The sequence below is a fragment of the Hemibagrus wyckioides genome, linkage group LG11 (genome assembly GCF_019097595.1).
Source record: "Hemibagrus wyckioides isolate EC202008001 linkage group LG11, SWU_Hwy_1.0, whole genome shotgun sequence".
NCBI classification, from domain to species: domain Eukaryota; kingdom Metazoa; phylum Chordata; class Actinopteri; order Siluriformes; family Bagridae; genus Hemibagrus; species Hemibagrus wyckioides.
In genome coordinates this window covers 32,785,940-32,804,316 of record NC_080720.1, presented here as the reverse complement: position 1 = coordinate 32,804,316, position 18,377 = coordinate 32,785,940, and the positions used below count along the sequence as shown (strand labels likewise).

The 18,377-nt window shown below is 38.8% G+C and overlaps 1 protein-coding gene and 1 long non-coding RNA gene across 2 annotated transcripts; both read left to right on the top strand.

The window, feature by feature from the left end:
* The first annotated feature begins 7 nt into the window (after positions 1-7).
* Positions 8-7,148, top strand: LOC131361310 (uncharacterized). The gene is made up of 5 exons (XR_009206007.1): positions 8-242; positions 494-621; positions 1,466-4,961; positions 5,673-5,800; positions 6,495-7,148. It is a non-coding gene; the product is annotated as an uncharacterized LOC131361310 (long non-coding RNA).
* An 814-nt stretch (positions 7,149-7,962) lies between these two features.
* Positions 7,963-17,572, top strand: LOC131361301 (membrane-spanning 4-domains subfamily A member 15-like). Its single transcript, XM_058402340.1, has 6 exons — positions 7,963-8,005; positions 8,247-8,365; positions 8,455-8,565; positions 9,883-9,939; positions 11,256-11,363; positions 17,211-17,572. Exons 2-6 carry the CDS (start codon positions 8,285-8,287, stop codon positions 17,295-17,297), a joined length of 444 nt encoding a protein of 147 aa, XP_058258323.1. The 5' UTR covers positions 7,963-8,005; positions 8,247-8,284; the 3' UTR covers positions 17,298-17,572.
* Positions 17,573-18,377: the final 805 nt, after the last annotated feature.

Below are 18,377 nucleotides of genomic sequence, written 5' to 3'. Positions count from 1 at the left end.
TCTGTTCCCACGTGTTTGTTGAGTGGATAATTACTGAGACTGTGTACTGTGATGTTCCATAGTGACTTTTTCACTTTTTCACTCAGTTCATTTTCACTTGTAATGAACTGATTTATTTTTTTGTGTGTCTGTTTATGTTCATGAGTCAGGGGATCTATGGAGTGTTGCTGGTTTTCTCTCTGCTCGAGTTCATCATTTCTGTCTGCACTTATGCGTTCGCCTGTAAAGCCTCTATAACTACAGTGAGTATATTTTTCTTTTTCGTCAGTCATGACCTCAGAAGAATCAGAAGACTTGACACATATACATTACAGCACAGTGAAATTCTTTCTTTACATATCCCAGCTTTGGAAGTTGGGGTCAGAGTGCAGGGTCAGCCATGATACAGCCCCCTGGAGGAGTGAGGGTTAAGGGCCTTCCTCTGATTGCAAACTGTAAATTATATTTGTATCCTGATGGTCTTCTTCTTCTTTATTAAATCTTTCTGTTACAGCAGATACAGTACTCACAGACGTTTTTTCCACAATCAATTATACAACAGACTTAGCTTTCTCTGAAACACAACACAGCAAAGTAACACAAAACAAGCAGAAAGCAGCAAGCTCATCATTTCACTCTCAGGTAAATAGTCTTCATTTTTGATTTACTGTATCAGACACACATTTTCTGCATGCAGACTCAGAGTATATGATCAGACATGACATTAGCACAACTAAACAAGCTTGTCTTCATTAGCAGAGTTTGATTTCGTACAGTGTTTTAGAGTGAATTGAACATTTGCATAAAATATGAAAGCTTAAAGGATGAAGAAGAAATAGGTGACAGGGAGCCGATTTCACCCAGAAGCTCCTTTAAAGGGGATCTACAAACCGGATATGATCTAGCTAGCCAGCGGGCTGTAACAAAAGTTTGGCTTTTTTTGGTTACACTGGCATTGTTGCAGACACCATTTTCCAAAGAGTCTTACTCTTTCTATAAATCTAAGGAGGGGCTTGGATCTGAGCTCATGACATTCTGATTGCTTAACCAATGTTTTAATCACATCCTGTTAGATCCTAATCAAAGAAACACGTAAACTGTCTCTATCTCTGTATTTGTAAAAAATTTTAAAAATAGAATTCTTATCGTTGCTATTGGTTAAACCGAACTAAAAGAACTTTGTATTGCTGGTATCAGCTGGATATCATTCCAGCTCTCTGGTTCTCTGCAATTTCTCTATAAAAAGTGTAATAACAGCAGAATTAAACTCTGTTCACTCACAGAGTGTGTTCTGCTCACTCCTCTTAGAGAGAATTTCAGCGGAGACAGAAATTAATATTCGATTCATAATATTTGTTTCTGAGGAAGAGCAAGGACATACAATTGCACTTTTGGAATGTAACATGGCAGAGTGAATTAATCTTCTGCTTTATTTCTTAGAAAGCAGTTTAATCAATATTTCACTGATTAATCTGATTTATTAAAGGCCTGTTAATAGCACGAGACTCTCTGTAATGGCTCTCCCAAAGAACAGCACATCTGAAAGGCAAGCCCAAAGCACTGGAGGTAAAAATACTTGTAACCAAAAATGTCTTTATTTTTGCAGCAGTGATTAACCACCATTTAATGTTTTCTCCCAGTTCTTTTTCTCCACAGATTGTGCAGATTATGTTTGGGATCACGAGTCTCTTGTGCTATTTCGTTTTTATCTTTTCTTAACCGTCTGAACCATCAACAATAAACTAGTGTGTGTGTGTGCAAATAAAATGTGGCACGGCGGCCCAAAATGTAAAAAAGAAGACACTACTCACTCATAGTTGCACTCTCCGTGCCTTTCCTTCGTCAAATTAAATGGGTTGTTTTGATTAAGTAATAATAACTAAGAAAAAACCCAGGTAACTTACAAAATTCATTGAAAGTATGTTTTTTTTTTTAAATTTATTAAAAGTCTGTTTTTAAGCAAAAGCAGATAACTCCACATTTCAAATTTCACAAAACCAAGTAATTGCTTTGTAATTGCATTTAAGTGCAATATTTAACATTATTTAACTTAAAACAACTAGTCTAGGTAAAGAGCAGTAAAAATAGACCATTAATAAGCAATATTAAACATTCTAGATGACAGAAATCAGCAATCCAGAGTTTATAACAAGACATCACAATGTACACAATTTGAATGATATCTGTGTATGACCACACAGTGGCATCTTGTGTAGTTTTATCGGTGGCTGAATAAAACAATCAGTTAGTCTTTGTACTCTCCTCAGCTGACCATGCAGATGCCTGACAAACTTTGTTGTTGTGATTACACGCAATATAGGGAGCTTTTCCCTCACCACTGTAACGTGCTGCTTTAGCAATGTTCCGTGAAAAAGTTTCAGCTTTTATTTTCCTTTTACGCCATGAAGAAGATACCACAGGTTCATCAAGTCAGTCAAAATTATCCATACTTCATCATTTAGTCCGGTTCGACGAAACTCCTCTCAGCAAGCGTGTCTTTCCGAAGTCACCAGCAGCCTGGTCAGCTGACCTGGATACTGCATGCTGATTCGCTAAAATGGACATAGTATCGGTTTTTGCTCCCAAACAACAAGGACGCTTTGTTGGCTTCTGCAGTAAAACGTGAACTCGTGATGCCTTGAAAGTGGACAATACCGCCTTTTTTGATAAAACGTGTTTAGGGTTCAGACAGTGCGATATGTGGATATATATAAACTCTTCAGCTTGTTCGCTTGTTTTAATTAAAAGATCCCCCTCCGTGGGCCCCAATCCCCCCGGGCCCATATGCACGTGCATACCCTGTATACCCAGACGCTATGCCACTGACCCAAACTCCTCCTCTCTGGTATGGAAACACGACGTGTTCTCTTCATTTCTTTATATTTATCAGTTATTTTTTATTCATGAAGGAAACGTCCTGGATTTAACATGATTGTTTCCTCTCTGATTAGTTGAAAGCCTCGCTGATAATGAATGTCTTGAGTTCTCTGGGTGCAGCCATCATCATCATCATGTTCTCAATCATCTTGTTTGGATGTCCACATGTGTTTTTATGATGGTTATCATTGTCTTGTCAGCTCAGCGGTTTGTATCTTATTAATGTATCTCATCTTATCAGTCTTCTTCCTCATGGCTGTAATTCCCACTCATCGCTCCCAAAATTACATGACGGATTTTGTTCTCAGCTACATTTTTTTTGTGTTGAGAATTTGTGTTTGTTTGTTTACCTATTAACTTAATTATTTATTCATTTATTCACTTGTCTACTGTCATGGATGGCTTAGTTAATTCTCTGCTGGAACACCAGAGGGAATTCCAGCAGGGGTTTGTTTATGCCCTATGCCATGTGTCTTTGTTTATGTTTTGTGTTCTCATGTGTTTGCCCCGCCCAGTCCTTATCCTGTTCCCGCCTCTGCACACCTGTCCCACTTGTTTCACTAATTACCTCCCCAATTTATACCGGTTGTCTTGTGTGTGTTGTTTGCCCAGTCCTTGTCATGTGCTGGATTGTTACCCGGTGTTCACTCTTTTATGTCACTGGTTTTTGTGTCTTGTTTTATATTTTAGTCCCTAGTTCTGCCGTAATGTTTTCCGGTGTCTGTTCATTTTGTTATTTTTAAATAAACCTCTGCACTTGGGGATGATTTTTCCCACACCTGGCACCCCGTGTCTTTACAGTTTACCAACTGACTAAATACAGATCTTCCTATTTACTTAAATCCTGCCTACGAACTTCCAATCCATAGATTCCAACCAAATAACTAACTAATTTACTTACTTACTAACCTTACGTTTGAATTGTTTTACTAAACTAACTTACTCCAGTTAACTACATGCTTACCTTCTATCATACAGCTGGTCCAAAAGTCAGAGACCATATTTATTTTATTTTAAGTTAAAATTGGAAATAAATAGAAGATTTGGGAATTTCAAAATATTATAAACTATGAAATGAAGTCTTTAACCATTCTGAACCATTTCTACCTCCCGATTTAAATGTCATCAAACTCGTGGTACTGGTCATGTTAACTCTTCTGCTAACCTCTTCTGATCATGTCTAATCTCTTCTATTAAAGAGTGTGATCAGATGGAACAATTTGATCCCAAGCATTTAAAAGATTCTACTTTTCACTCCTGATGTTGATCATTTGTATTTGCATTAAATTAGAAAAGATTGTGAAGCAAAACATATTTTCACTAGTGCTCTCAGACTTTCAGACTCCTCTATAAGGAACACTGCTATTTCTTTGCTATTTTATTTTATTACTGCTTATTTATTAATTGTTTGTTTGTTCAGGTATTGTATAGCTATAACAGATATAACTGTTTACTGATTTTGTTAGGTATTTTTGGGCCAGTAGCAGGGAATCTATGGAGTCTTGCTGGTTTGCGCTCTGCTCGAGTTCATAATTTCTATCTGTACTTATGTGTTTGCCTGTAAAACCACCTGCTGCTCTGCAACTACAGTACAGTGAGTGGATTTCCAACCTATTTAAATCTATTTTTCTTTTTTGTCAGCTGATGAAATCGACAGCCGATGTACAATCCTGAGTACTACAACCCACAGATGCCAAATCAAGCTGTAATTCCCTACAACATTTGAATTTTAATCATGGTTTATTTTGCACTCAAATCCTACTTCTTGCTGTCTCTGTACTGTTTAAGCTTCACGTTGAACATCATGTCTATCACAGATACCTCTAAAGTGATACATCTGAAAAAAAAGCTTGCTGAGGTACAAAAGTAATCCAGACATCATCTCTTTAACTATGATTTCATTTCTTATCTGTCCGATTCTGTGAGTGTGTGTGACTGTAACCTGGATGATTTACAGTAAACTTTCCTCATGCAATAACACAATCACATATCTGTGAGTTTCTTCTCTTTCTACAACACTATCACTGACCTTTTCAGAAATCTTCAGACACGACGCTCATCTACAGCACAACGCTGCAGAATTCTGGATTCTGATTGGTCAGAAGGTATTGATTCATTTCTCAAGTTATATTAATGCACTTGTGATCGTTTCCTTAGTAACAGCTCCTTCACAGGGACTTGTACAGTGAGAAAGGTCAAGTTTCAGCCCTGAAATAGCTCCTCTGCCATGTTTTTATCTTTTCATGTATAATAATCTGAAGGAATGTGTCAGGTTTTATCTTTCTCCCAAAATACAGTTTTATTTATAAAAACAAAAACAAAACAAAACAAAAAAACAACTAAGCTACAAGGAAACATCAAGTGTCTGAGGATTATCTAAACAGTACTGAAACATAAAGTCTGGACTTCACTCGTATCAAAATGACGAAGCCTTATGAGCTATAAAACCACACTGTTCCACACATCATGCTCATTTTCTAGCATCAGAAAACCACAAACCACCCCCTGATCCCCATCACTGCCTTAACCAGAGCTGTGTAAGCTTTATTTATTTATTTATTTATTTATTTATTTTTAGTTTTATGCTTAGAACTATTTGTGTCCTAAAACTAGATTCAATACCCAATAAAATCTTCTGTGGTAAATCTGTCTTAATTCAAAAGATAAAATAACAGAGGAGTCGTGTACGAACAAGAGCAAAACTTTATTCTCTGCAGAGAGATGTCTGTCACATGCACATTCAGAAATAAGGCACTTCCTCTTTCTCACATGCTTGTTCTTTGTTTGTTTGTTGGTTCTTTTTCACTGTACCACAGCACCACTGTATTGTGTTCTGATCTACATTAAAACGTTCCTGCTGAACACTACTTCCGAGTCCCCTGGTCTGCTTCAGTGAATTCACAACAGATGGTGCCGTGATCTTCTTCAACTCAGCGATGATTTGGTGAGTGTAACTCTATCAAAGAACTACTACAGACCAGTATTTAAGTTATCCTTGGCTTTGCCAGAGAAGTGTTAAACACAGCTGTGGGGTGCTTTAACAAACAGGTTTATCCTGTGTTTTCGGCAGGGAAGGTTAGCCACAGTTGTGTCTTAACACTTAGCTGATTCTCTGCTTTGGTAGGGAAGAATTTGGTTTATCCTCTGTTTTCGGCAGAGAAGGTTAACAACAGTTATATGTTAACAAATAGCTGATCCTCTGCTTCTGCAGAGATGAATTTGGTTTATCCTTTGTCTCACAAGAAAAAAATGGGTTTGTCCTCTTCTTCGGAAAGGAAGATTATAATTTAAACTCTGCTTTGGACTCATATTTCACATTGCAAAGTAGTTCTACCACCAACAGGGACAGACTAGGACACACATACCAGTGAAGTGCCCAAGGAAGAACCGATGTGCAATACTCCTCGGGGGCCAACCCATGGGCGAAGACTTCCACATAGGTTTCCCTTTTGTAGTTCATCCCTACCTGACTGGTCCATAGGTGTCAGTATTTGTAGATTAGGGCAAGGAACTACACCAACAAATTAAATCACTATACAATCAAATGAAGTTTAACCTAGCATTCTAAAAAAAAACACACACATTTTTGTCTTGTTTCTTTGTCTTTCATCTTCTTCTTTTGCCTCTTTTGTTCGCAGGTAGGCATGCACAGTTTCCTGAACTCATCACTGCAGCACCCGCTAGCTGAACCATCTACATCTATAGAGAACCACCTGGAAAACTTACTGCTGCCTGAACTAATGGAAGATACAGCACAACAGAGCAGCACTGGATTATATTTTTTTGGAAGTTTTTTTGGCCCATCATGGTCAAAGTTTAGTGAAATAGTTGTTTTAGTCAGTTTCATTATATTAATATACATAACAGACTACTAATCTTCAGCACAAAGGCATGGCAATAGCTCAGGTCAAGAACTACACCCCTTAAATTCTAAGACATATTATGAGAGTGTAAACTAATAAAAAGCTGATCAACTGCTAAGTTTACAAGTTGTGAGAGTTATTTAGAACTCTCAAAGGGGGGATTGTAGGAAAACATATTTTGAGGTCAGTCTTGAATCTACTGTAACATACATTTCTCTTTGAATAATCATTTACATATTCCAGCTCTCACCACCAAATGGTGATCAGGAACTGTGAACCAGCTCACAGTTGGGGGTCGACTCAGGATTTCAATGTTTTGTTTAAGAGTATCACCTCAAGGCTTTTGTATTGTCACACCTTCAAGGCCTGGCTATTCAAGGCCTTTAAAACTATAACGCATGTTCCTTTTCACTGTACTTGACTGCAGTACCACCGCAGCATGTTCTGATCTACAATAAAACATTCCTGCTGAACACTACTTCCGAATCCCCTGGTCTGCTTCGGTGAATTCACAACACTATATATAAGTTTCTTTGTTTTAGATGTTTCTAGACATTGTCTGTTCGGTCCTAACAGCAACTAACAACACCTTCTAGCATGATCAGTGCGTATCTCACTTACATAGTTTCATATACACAATCAGCTATGACCTCAAGAGAGACATTGGTCACATTTATCAAACATTCAGTCTCTCTCTCACACACACACACAGTAATGTTGCCCTGAGCAAATAGATCATACACAGAATTATTTTAAAAAAATGATATTTTCCCATATATTTTCAGCAGCCACTTTTGTCGACTGAAGAGTTCACAGCCCTTCCCACTTTTTCTTTAATGGCTAAGACAAGACAGAACCAAATGAGTGTAGCCAATGAAATTAATAAAACTAAACTAATTTATTTAAAGTAAGCATCACACACATCACCTTTGCTGGAACACAAAAAGACATTGTTGTTGATAAACCTTCACGTCTTTTGGAGATGTGAGAAATGTTTAACAAAATGATAGTCAACTTGTAACATGTAGAATTGTATGTCCTTCATTTCAAATAACTATAACTATATTTCTTCATGTCCATTAACTGCAAAGCTTGTGGTGATGGACTGTAGGTGAACATCATCAGTGATGGCTTGGTTCACTGCAATCATATCAGTCAACCTCACACACATGTTCAAGGAAGTGAAGAGGAAATCTTAAAACTTGCCCCTCTACTTAACACTTTCTTAAAAAAGACTCGCTCACAAGCCAAACGCAGCCGGGCAGCAAAGACTTCTTCTTCATCAGGTAAACGTGTGTCTTTCTATTCTTTGATGTTGTTGTTGTTTATGTCATAAAGAGATTCATGTTATGAGTTTTAATGAGATTAGTTAAAAGAGAATCCCCCAACAAATGGCTCAATCTAATGAAATGATTCAGTTTACTGTTTAGAAAATCTGTATCTTAAAAAATGTAACTGCATTTAAAACAGGCTAAGGTATCATTTTCACAGTACATAATAATTACTGTTTAAAGAACACTTCTTTAGGTTGTTCTGTCTGTTCATCGTGTCGACTCCTCATAATCATGACCCCTGTAACGGCTCCAGCTGATACCCGACTCTTCAGACGCACAGCGTATCTCAAAGGCAAGCCCAAAATACTGGGGGTAAAAATACTTTTATCTTAAATTGTTTTCAGTGCTTAACATTTCAGATTTTTCCAGGTTGTAATCTCATTGTCTCTTTTTCTCAACAGACTGTGCAGATTATGATCGGAATCATAACTTTACTGTTCGGTATTGTTTTAACCTTGTACTTTCACACGCCCGGAGTCATCAGCGGTATCATGCTGTGGGGATCACTTGTCGTAAGTTGACGACATTTACACATTACACATTATACTCACAATTTCTCACTTTACTGAGTAACACAGAAGTCACTTAGATCAAATTATATTTCATGACTGGTGCTGGTGGTAGCATCGTGTTGAGAAATAACCTTGGCCTCTTGGTTTCTTATTAATTAATTTATTTATTTACTTATTTTCCATTTTGTTTAGTTTTTCCCCTGTTGCTCCAAACAATGAACAAAAACTGATAGTTTGTTTACCTGAACTTCTTTTAATAATGCACTGCCTTGATTTTAATTATGTTTATATTAGTTTATTATTCTTACTGTCTGTATGCTTTCTAACAGTATTTTTCAGTTTCTTAAGAAGCAGGAGTATTTATATTGAAGTCACATGATACTTCATCAAACCTTTTCTGGTTTTTAATTTGTAAATAAATTTACAAACTACTGAAATACTTATTTTTACTTTTATGTTTGTTTAATCTTTGATTAAATAATTTCATTAATAAATATTTGTATTATTATTATTATTTTATTAAACATAATTAAATGATTACTTTATTAATCAATTATTAATTATGTAATAGTTAATTGGCTGATTAAAATTAATTAATTAATTCTTACTTCGTCAGTAAATGAAGCAAGAGGCCAAGGGTAATTCTTAACAGGATACTACCACCACCATGCTTCAGTAACATGTACTAGCTTCTGCAGAAAATAAACAAAGTTAAAGTTAATCTCAATGTCAGGAACAGCTGGACAGTTCCCTGCCAGGCCCAGAGAGGGCGCTGGCAGGTGAACCTTGGAAGCCTGCTTCTTTGTGTGTCTTTTGTTACGCCCTTCCTATTGTTCCTATCCTGATTGTCACCTGTATCCCATTAGCCCTAATGTCTACCCCTATAAATAGGGATCCTTGTGTTTGTGTCTTTGTCCATGATTGTTATCTGTACCGTGGTTTCTGTTGGGGTTTTGTTTGCTAGGTTCCATGTCCAAGCTAAGGTCTAGGTTTTGTTTAGTTTAGTTAACCACGCCATGTCTAGTGTTACGTTTGTTTCCCTATGTCGTGTCTTAAATGTAATAAAAGCAGTGCTTCACTGAATCCTGCGCGTGGGTCTCATTACACCGTGTGCTGGCGTGCGCACACACACCACGGGCGTCTGGGGTCGAGCCCCACGTAGGGCGGGGGTCCCAGACGCTACACTCAATAACTAGTTATAACAAAATATAGTAAAGATGAAGGGTTGGAGTGAATATTGATACAAGAGGATAACCTTCACTGTTGATTTTTTGTTACTTGACAAAAAGTCGTGCTTCTTTTTTTTTTTTGACACAGTTCATAAGCTCTGGTGCTCTGTCAGTCGCTACAGCGAACCACCAAAATCCCTGCATGGTATGTAAACATGGCTAACTAATAACTTCACTTCCTCCCATTTTTCATGTTCCAGTAGAACTTCCCTCACTATGTTTGTTTTTGGAAAAAATAAATAAAATTAAATTCTCACTTTAGTCAAATTAATGGTTGTTTTACACTGTGAAAGAAAACATTAACTGGAATTGTATCCGTTGCTGCTCTTGGTGTACATCAGGAAACCATAAACCACTTCCTGAGAATTCTTTCATATTCACCCATACACACACATGCAGAAAAAAGTTACTTATTCTTTTTTTTTTCCAAAGGTATTACATTTTCTTAGCAATTTATAATTATATTTAATGTTGAACAGGGACTAATCTAAAATTAATATTATGAAATGATAGATTTCAATTGAATTCCAATTTCAAACTAAACATAACCTTCATGAAATGTTTGCACTTCAGTATTTTAAGACGAAACACAGCTCTTCACCTTCCCGAGAAACAAAAGATTCAGTTTCATTATATTAACCTTTGACCTATGTTAAGCTCAGAGGGATTACTATGGAAATGATGACTTCTTATAAGCATTAATAGAAACCGCCAGCCCAGTGTCAGAGCTGCTGTTCTAGAGTATTCCCCCAACCTCTTCTGACCAATCAGGATCCAGAGTTTCATGTGAAGTTTAATGAAAGAATAATATCTATTTTGTTAGATGACACTGTTTCATGTTTCCTCTTTAGATGAAATCCTCGTTGGGAATGAATGTGTTCAGTGCTGTGGTTGCAGGTTTAGATATAATTCTGTTCTCAATGGACATGATGTTTGGGTTTGACTTCATTTACTGGCATTCCCAATATTACTATGACAATGACGATTACTCTGGCTTCCAATTTTTGTGGGCAATGGTTTGTATCTCACCAATGAAACCAACTCTTTTTTTTCCCAGTCCTTGCTGGATCCTACCCGTTAGCACCGTTCCAAAATCACATGTTGGCTTTGCATAATAATTACATCTGTAATAACATTTGGAATTAATTACAGCTGGAAATGCAAAAGCAAAAAACATCATGTGATTTTGGGTGCTAACATGTAGGATCTATCAATTAATTAATTAAGTAATTAACTGCAAGATCCTACTTGAGAAGTGAAGGAGGATCGCTTTGCATATATTATAAAAAGATTTTATGCCTTGAATTCATTTAATAATTGGGACTGTATAACAGTGTAGTTGAAAATTATTATTATTATTATTATTATTATTATTCTACAAATGATATATTTGTATGTTACAAAACTGCTTACTTGCATATTTATTTACTTGTTTGCTGTTTGTCTGTTTGTTTGGGTCAGTATTATGGAATTTATGGAGTGTTGCTGGTTTTCGCTCTGCTCGAGTTCATCATTTCTATCTGCACTTCTGTCTTCGCCTGTAAAGCCACCAGCTGCTATGCAAATAAAGTGAGTCTGTTTTTTTCTGTTTTTCTAATCTGTTTTTTTTTTATTTAATCACACTCACACAGTCTGAGATCCCAAACACAGACTAGTTATGTTGTGTGTAATTAGTGTTCACGCAGCAAAGCGAGTTCACAGAATAAACTGCGTACACCGAGAAACAAGAGTGTGGTTTCCAGAGTAAAACTGAAGCTCAGAGCTGAACCACGTCTGTGGAAATAGTAAGAAAAAACAAATTCAGTCATCATTTTAAGAAGAAACTTACATAAATCACATTGCAGGTGCAAAATGAGTCTAAATACTCTGGCTGTGCCTATTGCTGCAGTTCATTTATGCATGTTATTTTTTTTTCTTTGTTATTTTTAACAAAGCTCTTTAATAAAGTTCGCTTTCGAGGAAACTCAGTGCTGCATCATAGCTGACACTATGGGAACTCTTCTATGTGGAAATTGTTATCAGCTCGGGTAGGTCATGTGATGAAGTGGAGTGCGCCAGAAAGACCATAAAAAGGCATCTATGTCACATTGCTACAGCTTCTTTTGTCTTCCGAAAGTGCTCTGTGTATGTTTGTGTCCATTGTTTGTCCTGTCTGTCTAGACTAGAAAATATACAGTATATAAAAGATTAGGAAAGATGGCATGTTCAGAAAGTGTGTGCATCTGTGCCCTGCTACATTTCGGAGGATGACTCGCACTTTTTCTGCGGTGTTTGTTTGATAGAGGAGCATGCATGTGTGCCTCTTGAGGGAGCCGGCTGTGTGCGCTGGAAACTTTTTCTCTCCGTGAACTCTGCTCTCGCTCACATGCCATCGGCTGTTTCATGACTGCATTTAGTTGGCACAGAGAGGCAATCTAACAGAGATAAAAGGAAGGTACAAACTTTTATTTTAGATGTCTTGGTGTCTCCTAAGGGCCTGTTCTTCCTTTGCCGCAGTGAGGAGCTAGGGCTAGGCCAGTACCCACCAGCCCCAGCCTGGCCTGCTGAGGCAGGAAAAGAAGGCTAGCATTTCAGCCTGAGCCACCCCATATAAAATCTGGGTGGCTGTCCAGCACTTAGGGGCAGATCCCCCCAGGTGGACATGTGGGCCAGAATCCTAATGCCTGAGGGCTAGGGTTCTCTGGGATTCCCCTTTAGCGCCTTTTCCACTGCTGCCTACCCTGCCACCTCTGGTGCTTCGGGGTTCATCCATGACCACCTATGCTCCTGCTCTTTATGTGTTGCCACCTCCTGGGTCAGCCCCTGCAAACTTGCTGTTTCAGGGCACTATGCGAGGTGAGAACAGCGAGAGGCTAACACCTCTCTCAGATGGCTTGGCAGTGTAAAAGCTTCTGCTGGGTACACCATAATGGGTTCTGTGTGAAGACCAAGACCAAGATGGTGGCACATGCACAATGCGAGGCTCAGCGTCTCCCCAGATTTTGCGATTTAGTAATTATTTCTTTACTAGTTGTAAGTTTATTACTTGAGAATACCCTTGCATTTATCTCATACAGCCAACAAGCATTGTTGAACATCGGTCAAAACTGGATAAATGATAATTTACTGATCTTTCAACTCCCTTTGGAAATCACCAAAACACCACAGATCTCCACTCCAGCTCACCCGGCAGAGAGAGTGCATGCAGCTATTAGCTAGCAACAGGCCACACATCCCGGTGGAGCTATTATTGTTGCTGGGGACTTCAACCACTCCAACTTAAGATCTGTAATTCCCAAATTTCATCAGCATGTCCCTGCACTACTAGAGGGGACAACACACTGGACCATGTTTACACTAACATTGCTGAGGCATACAGGGCCATTTCCCTCCCCCACTTGGGTCAGTCTGATCACCTCTCTGCTCATGCTACCCAAAAACACACCACTCATCAAATGTGTGAAACCATCAGTGAAGATGATGAAGGTATGGCCAGAGAGGGGCATTTCCTCACTACAGCAACAGCTACAAGTCAAAGTCAAAGGAGCTTTATTGTCATTTCAACCATATATAGCTGTTTTTTATACTTCCTGTTTTTTAACTGTCTTGTCTTTGCTCTGTTTGCACCTAGTTGCACACTTTGCACTTTATGTGGAAATTATTGTCCTAGTTCTGTGTGGTTGTAATTTTATGTTGTATGTTTATGTAGCACCAGGGTCCTGAAGAAACGCTGTTTCATTTCACTATGTACTGTGTCAGCTATATGTGGTTGAAATGACAATAAAAGTTTCTTGACTTGATTTCACTTGACTAGTGGTCTGTATGCTGGAATTAGCCTAACAGATATGTGGTCTGAGTAGCCGAGGTGGGGATGGGGCTTCATATGGTATGCGCTGAGAATGTTTGTGTAAACAAGATCCAGTGTGTTCGCCCCTCTCATCGCAAAGTCCACATGCTGATGGAATTTTGGGAGAACAGACTTGAGATTTGCATGGTTGAAATCTATGGCGATAATAAACAGTCCATTGGGGTGTGTATTCTGCAGCTCACTAATAGCTCCTGTAGAGCTTACAAAGAGCCTCTTTAGCATTAGCGCTGGGGGTTATGTAAACTTCGACAATGAATATTGTGGTTAGTTCCCATGGTAAATAAAATGGTCTGCATCTAACAGTCACAAACTCCACTAGCGAACAGTGAATAGAAACAAGCACATAGTTCTTGCACCATTCCATGTTGATGTAGATACACAAGCCACCACCACGAATCTTACCACACAGAGCTGCATTTCTCTCATCAAACACAGTTGGCCTGGCTAGCTGAATGGCGGTGCCTGGAACTCTGTTGCTGAGCCACATCTCCATAAAAACAAAAATGCAGCAGTCTCTGTACTCACGCCGTGTAGTTCACTGGAGTTAGATGTAGTCCAGTTTATTTTCATAGGAGCAGACACTGGACAAAAGTATGGAGGGAAGTGCTGGCCATCTAAGGTTTGTTTTTAGCCTAGCACAGACACCCGCCCTCTTGCCGGCCTCAGGACTTGTGCTGACCAACTAGCACAAGTCTTCCCTGACATTTTCGACCTGTCACTGGCCCAGGCCACTGTTACCACATGTCTGAAGACTATAATCATTATACCAGTGCCCAAGCATTCTTCTGAAAAGTGCCTGAATGATTTCCGCCCTGTTGCACTCACCCTCATTGTTATGAAATGCTTTGAGAAGCTGGTTCTAAGTCACCTCATAGCATGTCTCTCACCTACACTGAACCCACACCATTTTGTGTACAGCCCAAATAGGTCAACAGAGGATGCCATTTCCACTGCTATTCATCTATCTCTCTTACCCATGTGGGCAATAAAAATACATACATTCAGATGTTCATTGACTTCAGCTCTACTTTTAATATAATTGTCCCTAGTAAACTAATCGCTAAGGTCAGTGACCTGGGTATCTGCACATCCTTATGCAGTTGGATTATAAACTTCCTAACAAATAGCGGTGAGCCCAGTGTTCTACTCCCTGTTCACCCATGACTGTGTTCCGCGGCATAACTCCAACATCTTCATCAAATTTGCAGATAATACCACAGTTGTTGGATGAATCAGCAACAACGATGAATCAGCCTACAGGGAGGAGATCCAAAGCCTGTCAGCATGGTGTTCCATGAACAACCTCACCCTTCATGTCACAAATACCAAAGAACTCATTGTGGACTTCCAGAAATCTAACAGCAGCAGACACTCCCCTATCTACATCAATGGGTCTAAAGTAGAGCGGGTCTCCAGCTTTAAGTTCCTGGGCATCCACATCTCTGAGGATCTGTCTTGGCATCAGAACACCTCAACTCAACTGGTTCGGAGGGCACAACAGCGTCTTTACTTTCTTGAGAAGACAAAAAATAGTTCATCCCCCAAGACCCTGACCAAATTTTACCTCTGCATTATTGAGAGCATCCTGATGAGCTCCATCACAGTGTGGTATGGCAGCTCCACAGTGTGTCAAAAGAAATCACGGCAAAGGGTGGTGAAAGCCACCCAATGCATCATTGGCACCCAACTACCTGCCATTTAGTTTCTTCACCACAGAAGATGACTGCAGAGCACACAAAATCAACTTGGCTTATGCCCCATGAGCTTCGTACCCTTCTTATATGGACAGACCCCGGTTTCTCACCTAGGGTCCCACTCTTAGGGCATGCCCTTGTCACATGTATCTTTCGACGAAGATGCCCTTCTTTGAAGGTCACCTAATTCAATCATTAGGGTGGTCTGTGTTTACGCCCCCTGTTCAGGTTGGTGCACCAGATCTGGCCCTAGGTAGAGACCAGATTTCTGTAACTGAGATCTTTTGACACTTTAGATAACATGATCGGAAAGCAAGCTTCCTGCTGAGGCAGGGGCTGAGGCCTGGGGAATGGCATTTCCACCCGTAGGTGGTGGAATGCATATGGCAATTTCTGGCCAGGCACCTCTTAGGAGTCGATCCACTGTGTCCTGGGCCTTTCTCTTTTCCCTTCTGGGTGGTGCTCCACACCTGATTCTCTGCACCTGCCCTGAGATTTAGAACCTCTGTTCTGGCCCCTGAGGGGGACCAGTTCCTAGATTCCATTCTCCAAACTTTTGCTTCTGATGTAATCAGTGTCATCCAGATGTAGTTTACTGACCTATTAGTACAGTGCTAGAGTTCCTGCAGACATGCCTCTTTTGGGCCTATCACCCTCTACATTGAGGTATACATGGCAGCCATTGCTGCGAGTCACGTGCCTGTTGTCTGGTCTCTCACCTCCTGCATAGTGCCAGACAGCTAAGGCTTACCAGTAGACCATGTCTCCCCTCCTATGACCACTAAGTGGTCCTGGAGTGGCTTCTTCAAGTCCCCTTTGAGCCAGTGGAGTCTGCGGAGTTTCTGACAGCGGCCATCCGGCTTGTCTGCAGGCCTTCTGCCCTCTGCCCCACAAGTTGGGGGAGCAGAAGAGACTGCACCTGCTGTGCCCAGTTCAGGTTCTTGGGACTTAGGCCTATTGCTTGAGCACAAGACATAGGTCCTCCTTTTCATCTGCTTTGGCAACCACAACAAAAGCAATCTGGTCTTCAAGCAGCACCGTGTGATGGGTAGTGGTAATTTTCTCCTACTCTCATGAGGTGCACTCTGTGGATTCACCTGTAGGGATTACAACTCGCTCCACTAGGCGTATTGCCTTGTCCAGCACCCTGACTAGGGGCATTTGTAGATGCCCTTTTATGGTCTTTCTAGAACACTCTGCTTCATCACATGAGCTGATAAATCACCATGATTTCACACAGAGCTTCAGACTCAACTTCCACATAAAAACATTCCTATAGTGTCAGCCTTGATGCAGTGTCTCAATCCCTTCTCAGGGAAACAGGGTACATACATAACTTGGTGAAGTTATTAAGCATTCTAGTGTGATTAAAAAAGTGCACTTGTTCATTTTAATCTCTTTTAAGCATACTTAGGGTTCACTTAAGTTAGATGTTATTTAAAAATTATGCATGTGTGGGTGGAGTTGGAAAAATAGAGGCATGTCTCAGTTACAATCCATGATATATCAAGAGTGATATAAAGTTCCCCAACAGCAATGTGAGAAACTGGTGGAGAGCATGGAGCCAAAATCGGGTATTATATATACTCTATATATATAAACAGACTTTTACAGACTTTTTATTACTTAATCAAAACAACCCAACTCCAGTTTTATTGATCTTACTTGGAATGCACAATAAAAAAAAACATGATTGATTTCTGAAGTTTAAAAAAAACGGAGTTATCTGTTTTTACAAATAAACTCTTCATATATATATAATCTGAGAAACATTTCTTGTCTAAACATTCTTGCCACCCTCAAACTCAAGTCATGTATATAAAGCATAAATAATGAAATTGTGTGTGTGTGTTTCACTCAATCTGTCTATTACAGCCGACGTTTTCACAGGCGGTGACTACAGAGGTGATGTACACATTGCAGATGAACAATCCTGATTACTACTTCAACCAAGATCCATAACAACCACCTGTAATCACCTACTGTGGTTTAGTTCTTTTCTGAAACTTGCCCTACTTTTGCAGACAAATCTTACTTCCTGTTTCAGCTTCATGTCTAAAAATCACCTCTGAATAAATTAGCATTTATGTAGCATTGAACTTTAACCCTGTATTCTGCTTCGACTCTATTGTCATTGTGCAGTTTACATTTTCTAAGATGATGAAATGTAGTTAGCTTCTCACTGAAGAGTAAGATAAATGAAAGCATTTGCTGTAAAATGACAGTGCAACATTACAGATGGCAATAGCAGTTAAACTGTTCTATAATGTTTAATTGTATGATTAACAAGTAAACAACAATTAAAAATAAACTTTCCAAATGCAGTAACTTCTAAATGTTTGTCTATTTCTATGATATGTGCATCAGTATGACCAAGGGTGTAACTTTGGTTTCGAGAAGTGGGGGAACACAAAATGGGAGACAATGTTTTTGACTTGAATTCCATTTCCTGCATTTACATACATTTAGGGACTATGGTAATACAAAATCAAGGAAATAATGAAGTTGATTATAATGATAAATTCAAAAAGAGTAGTTTATATAAACATATGTCTTACTTTCTTTATTGTTTAATAGGGACCGATCACCAAGACTTGAGAGAATCATTTTATAAAGTCTGTGTAAATGTTTTGTGTGTGAATACAATTTAAATAATGTAAGACTCAAATTCCACTGTTAAACAAACTTTTATTTTAAACTAACTGCTGTATCTGAAAATGTGAAATAAATCACTTGTTGCACAGTACATTTGTCAGAGACACATCCACCACACCGTAGGTGATTGGAATAGACTAAGCAAAAAGCTTTTTTAAACCGTGTGTTGAATCACTATTTTCACAAAAATAATATGTAATATAATTTTATAATTTTTTATAAAGATTATATGAAAATGTTAATCATTACTTTAAAAATTGTCTCTCATGCATAAACAATCACTCTTAGTTAATGAACAAATTAAATTAAATTAATTTTCGGTGCATCACAAATACCAAAAATTGATCATTTCTATGCCTCCAACACTGTATTATAGCAGGGTAGGAA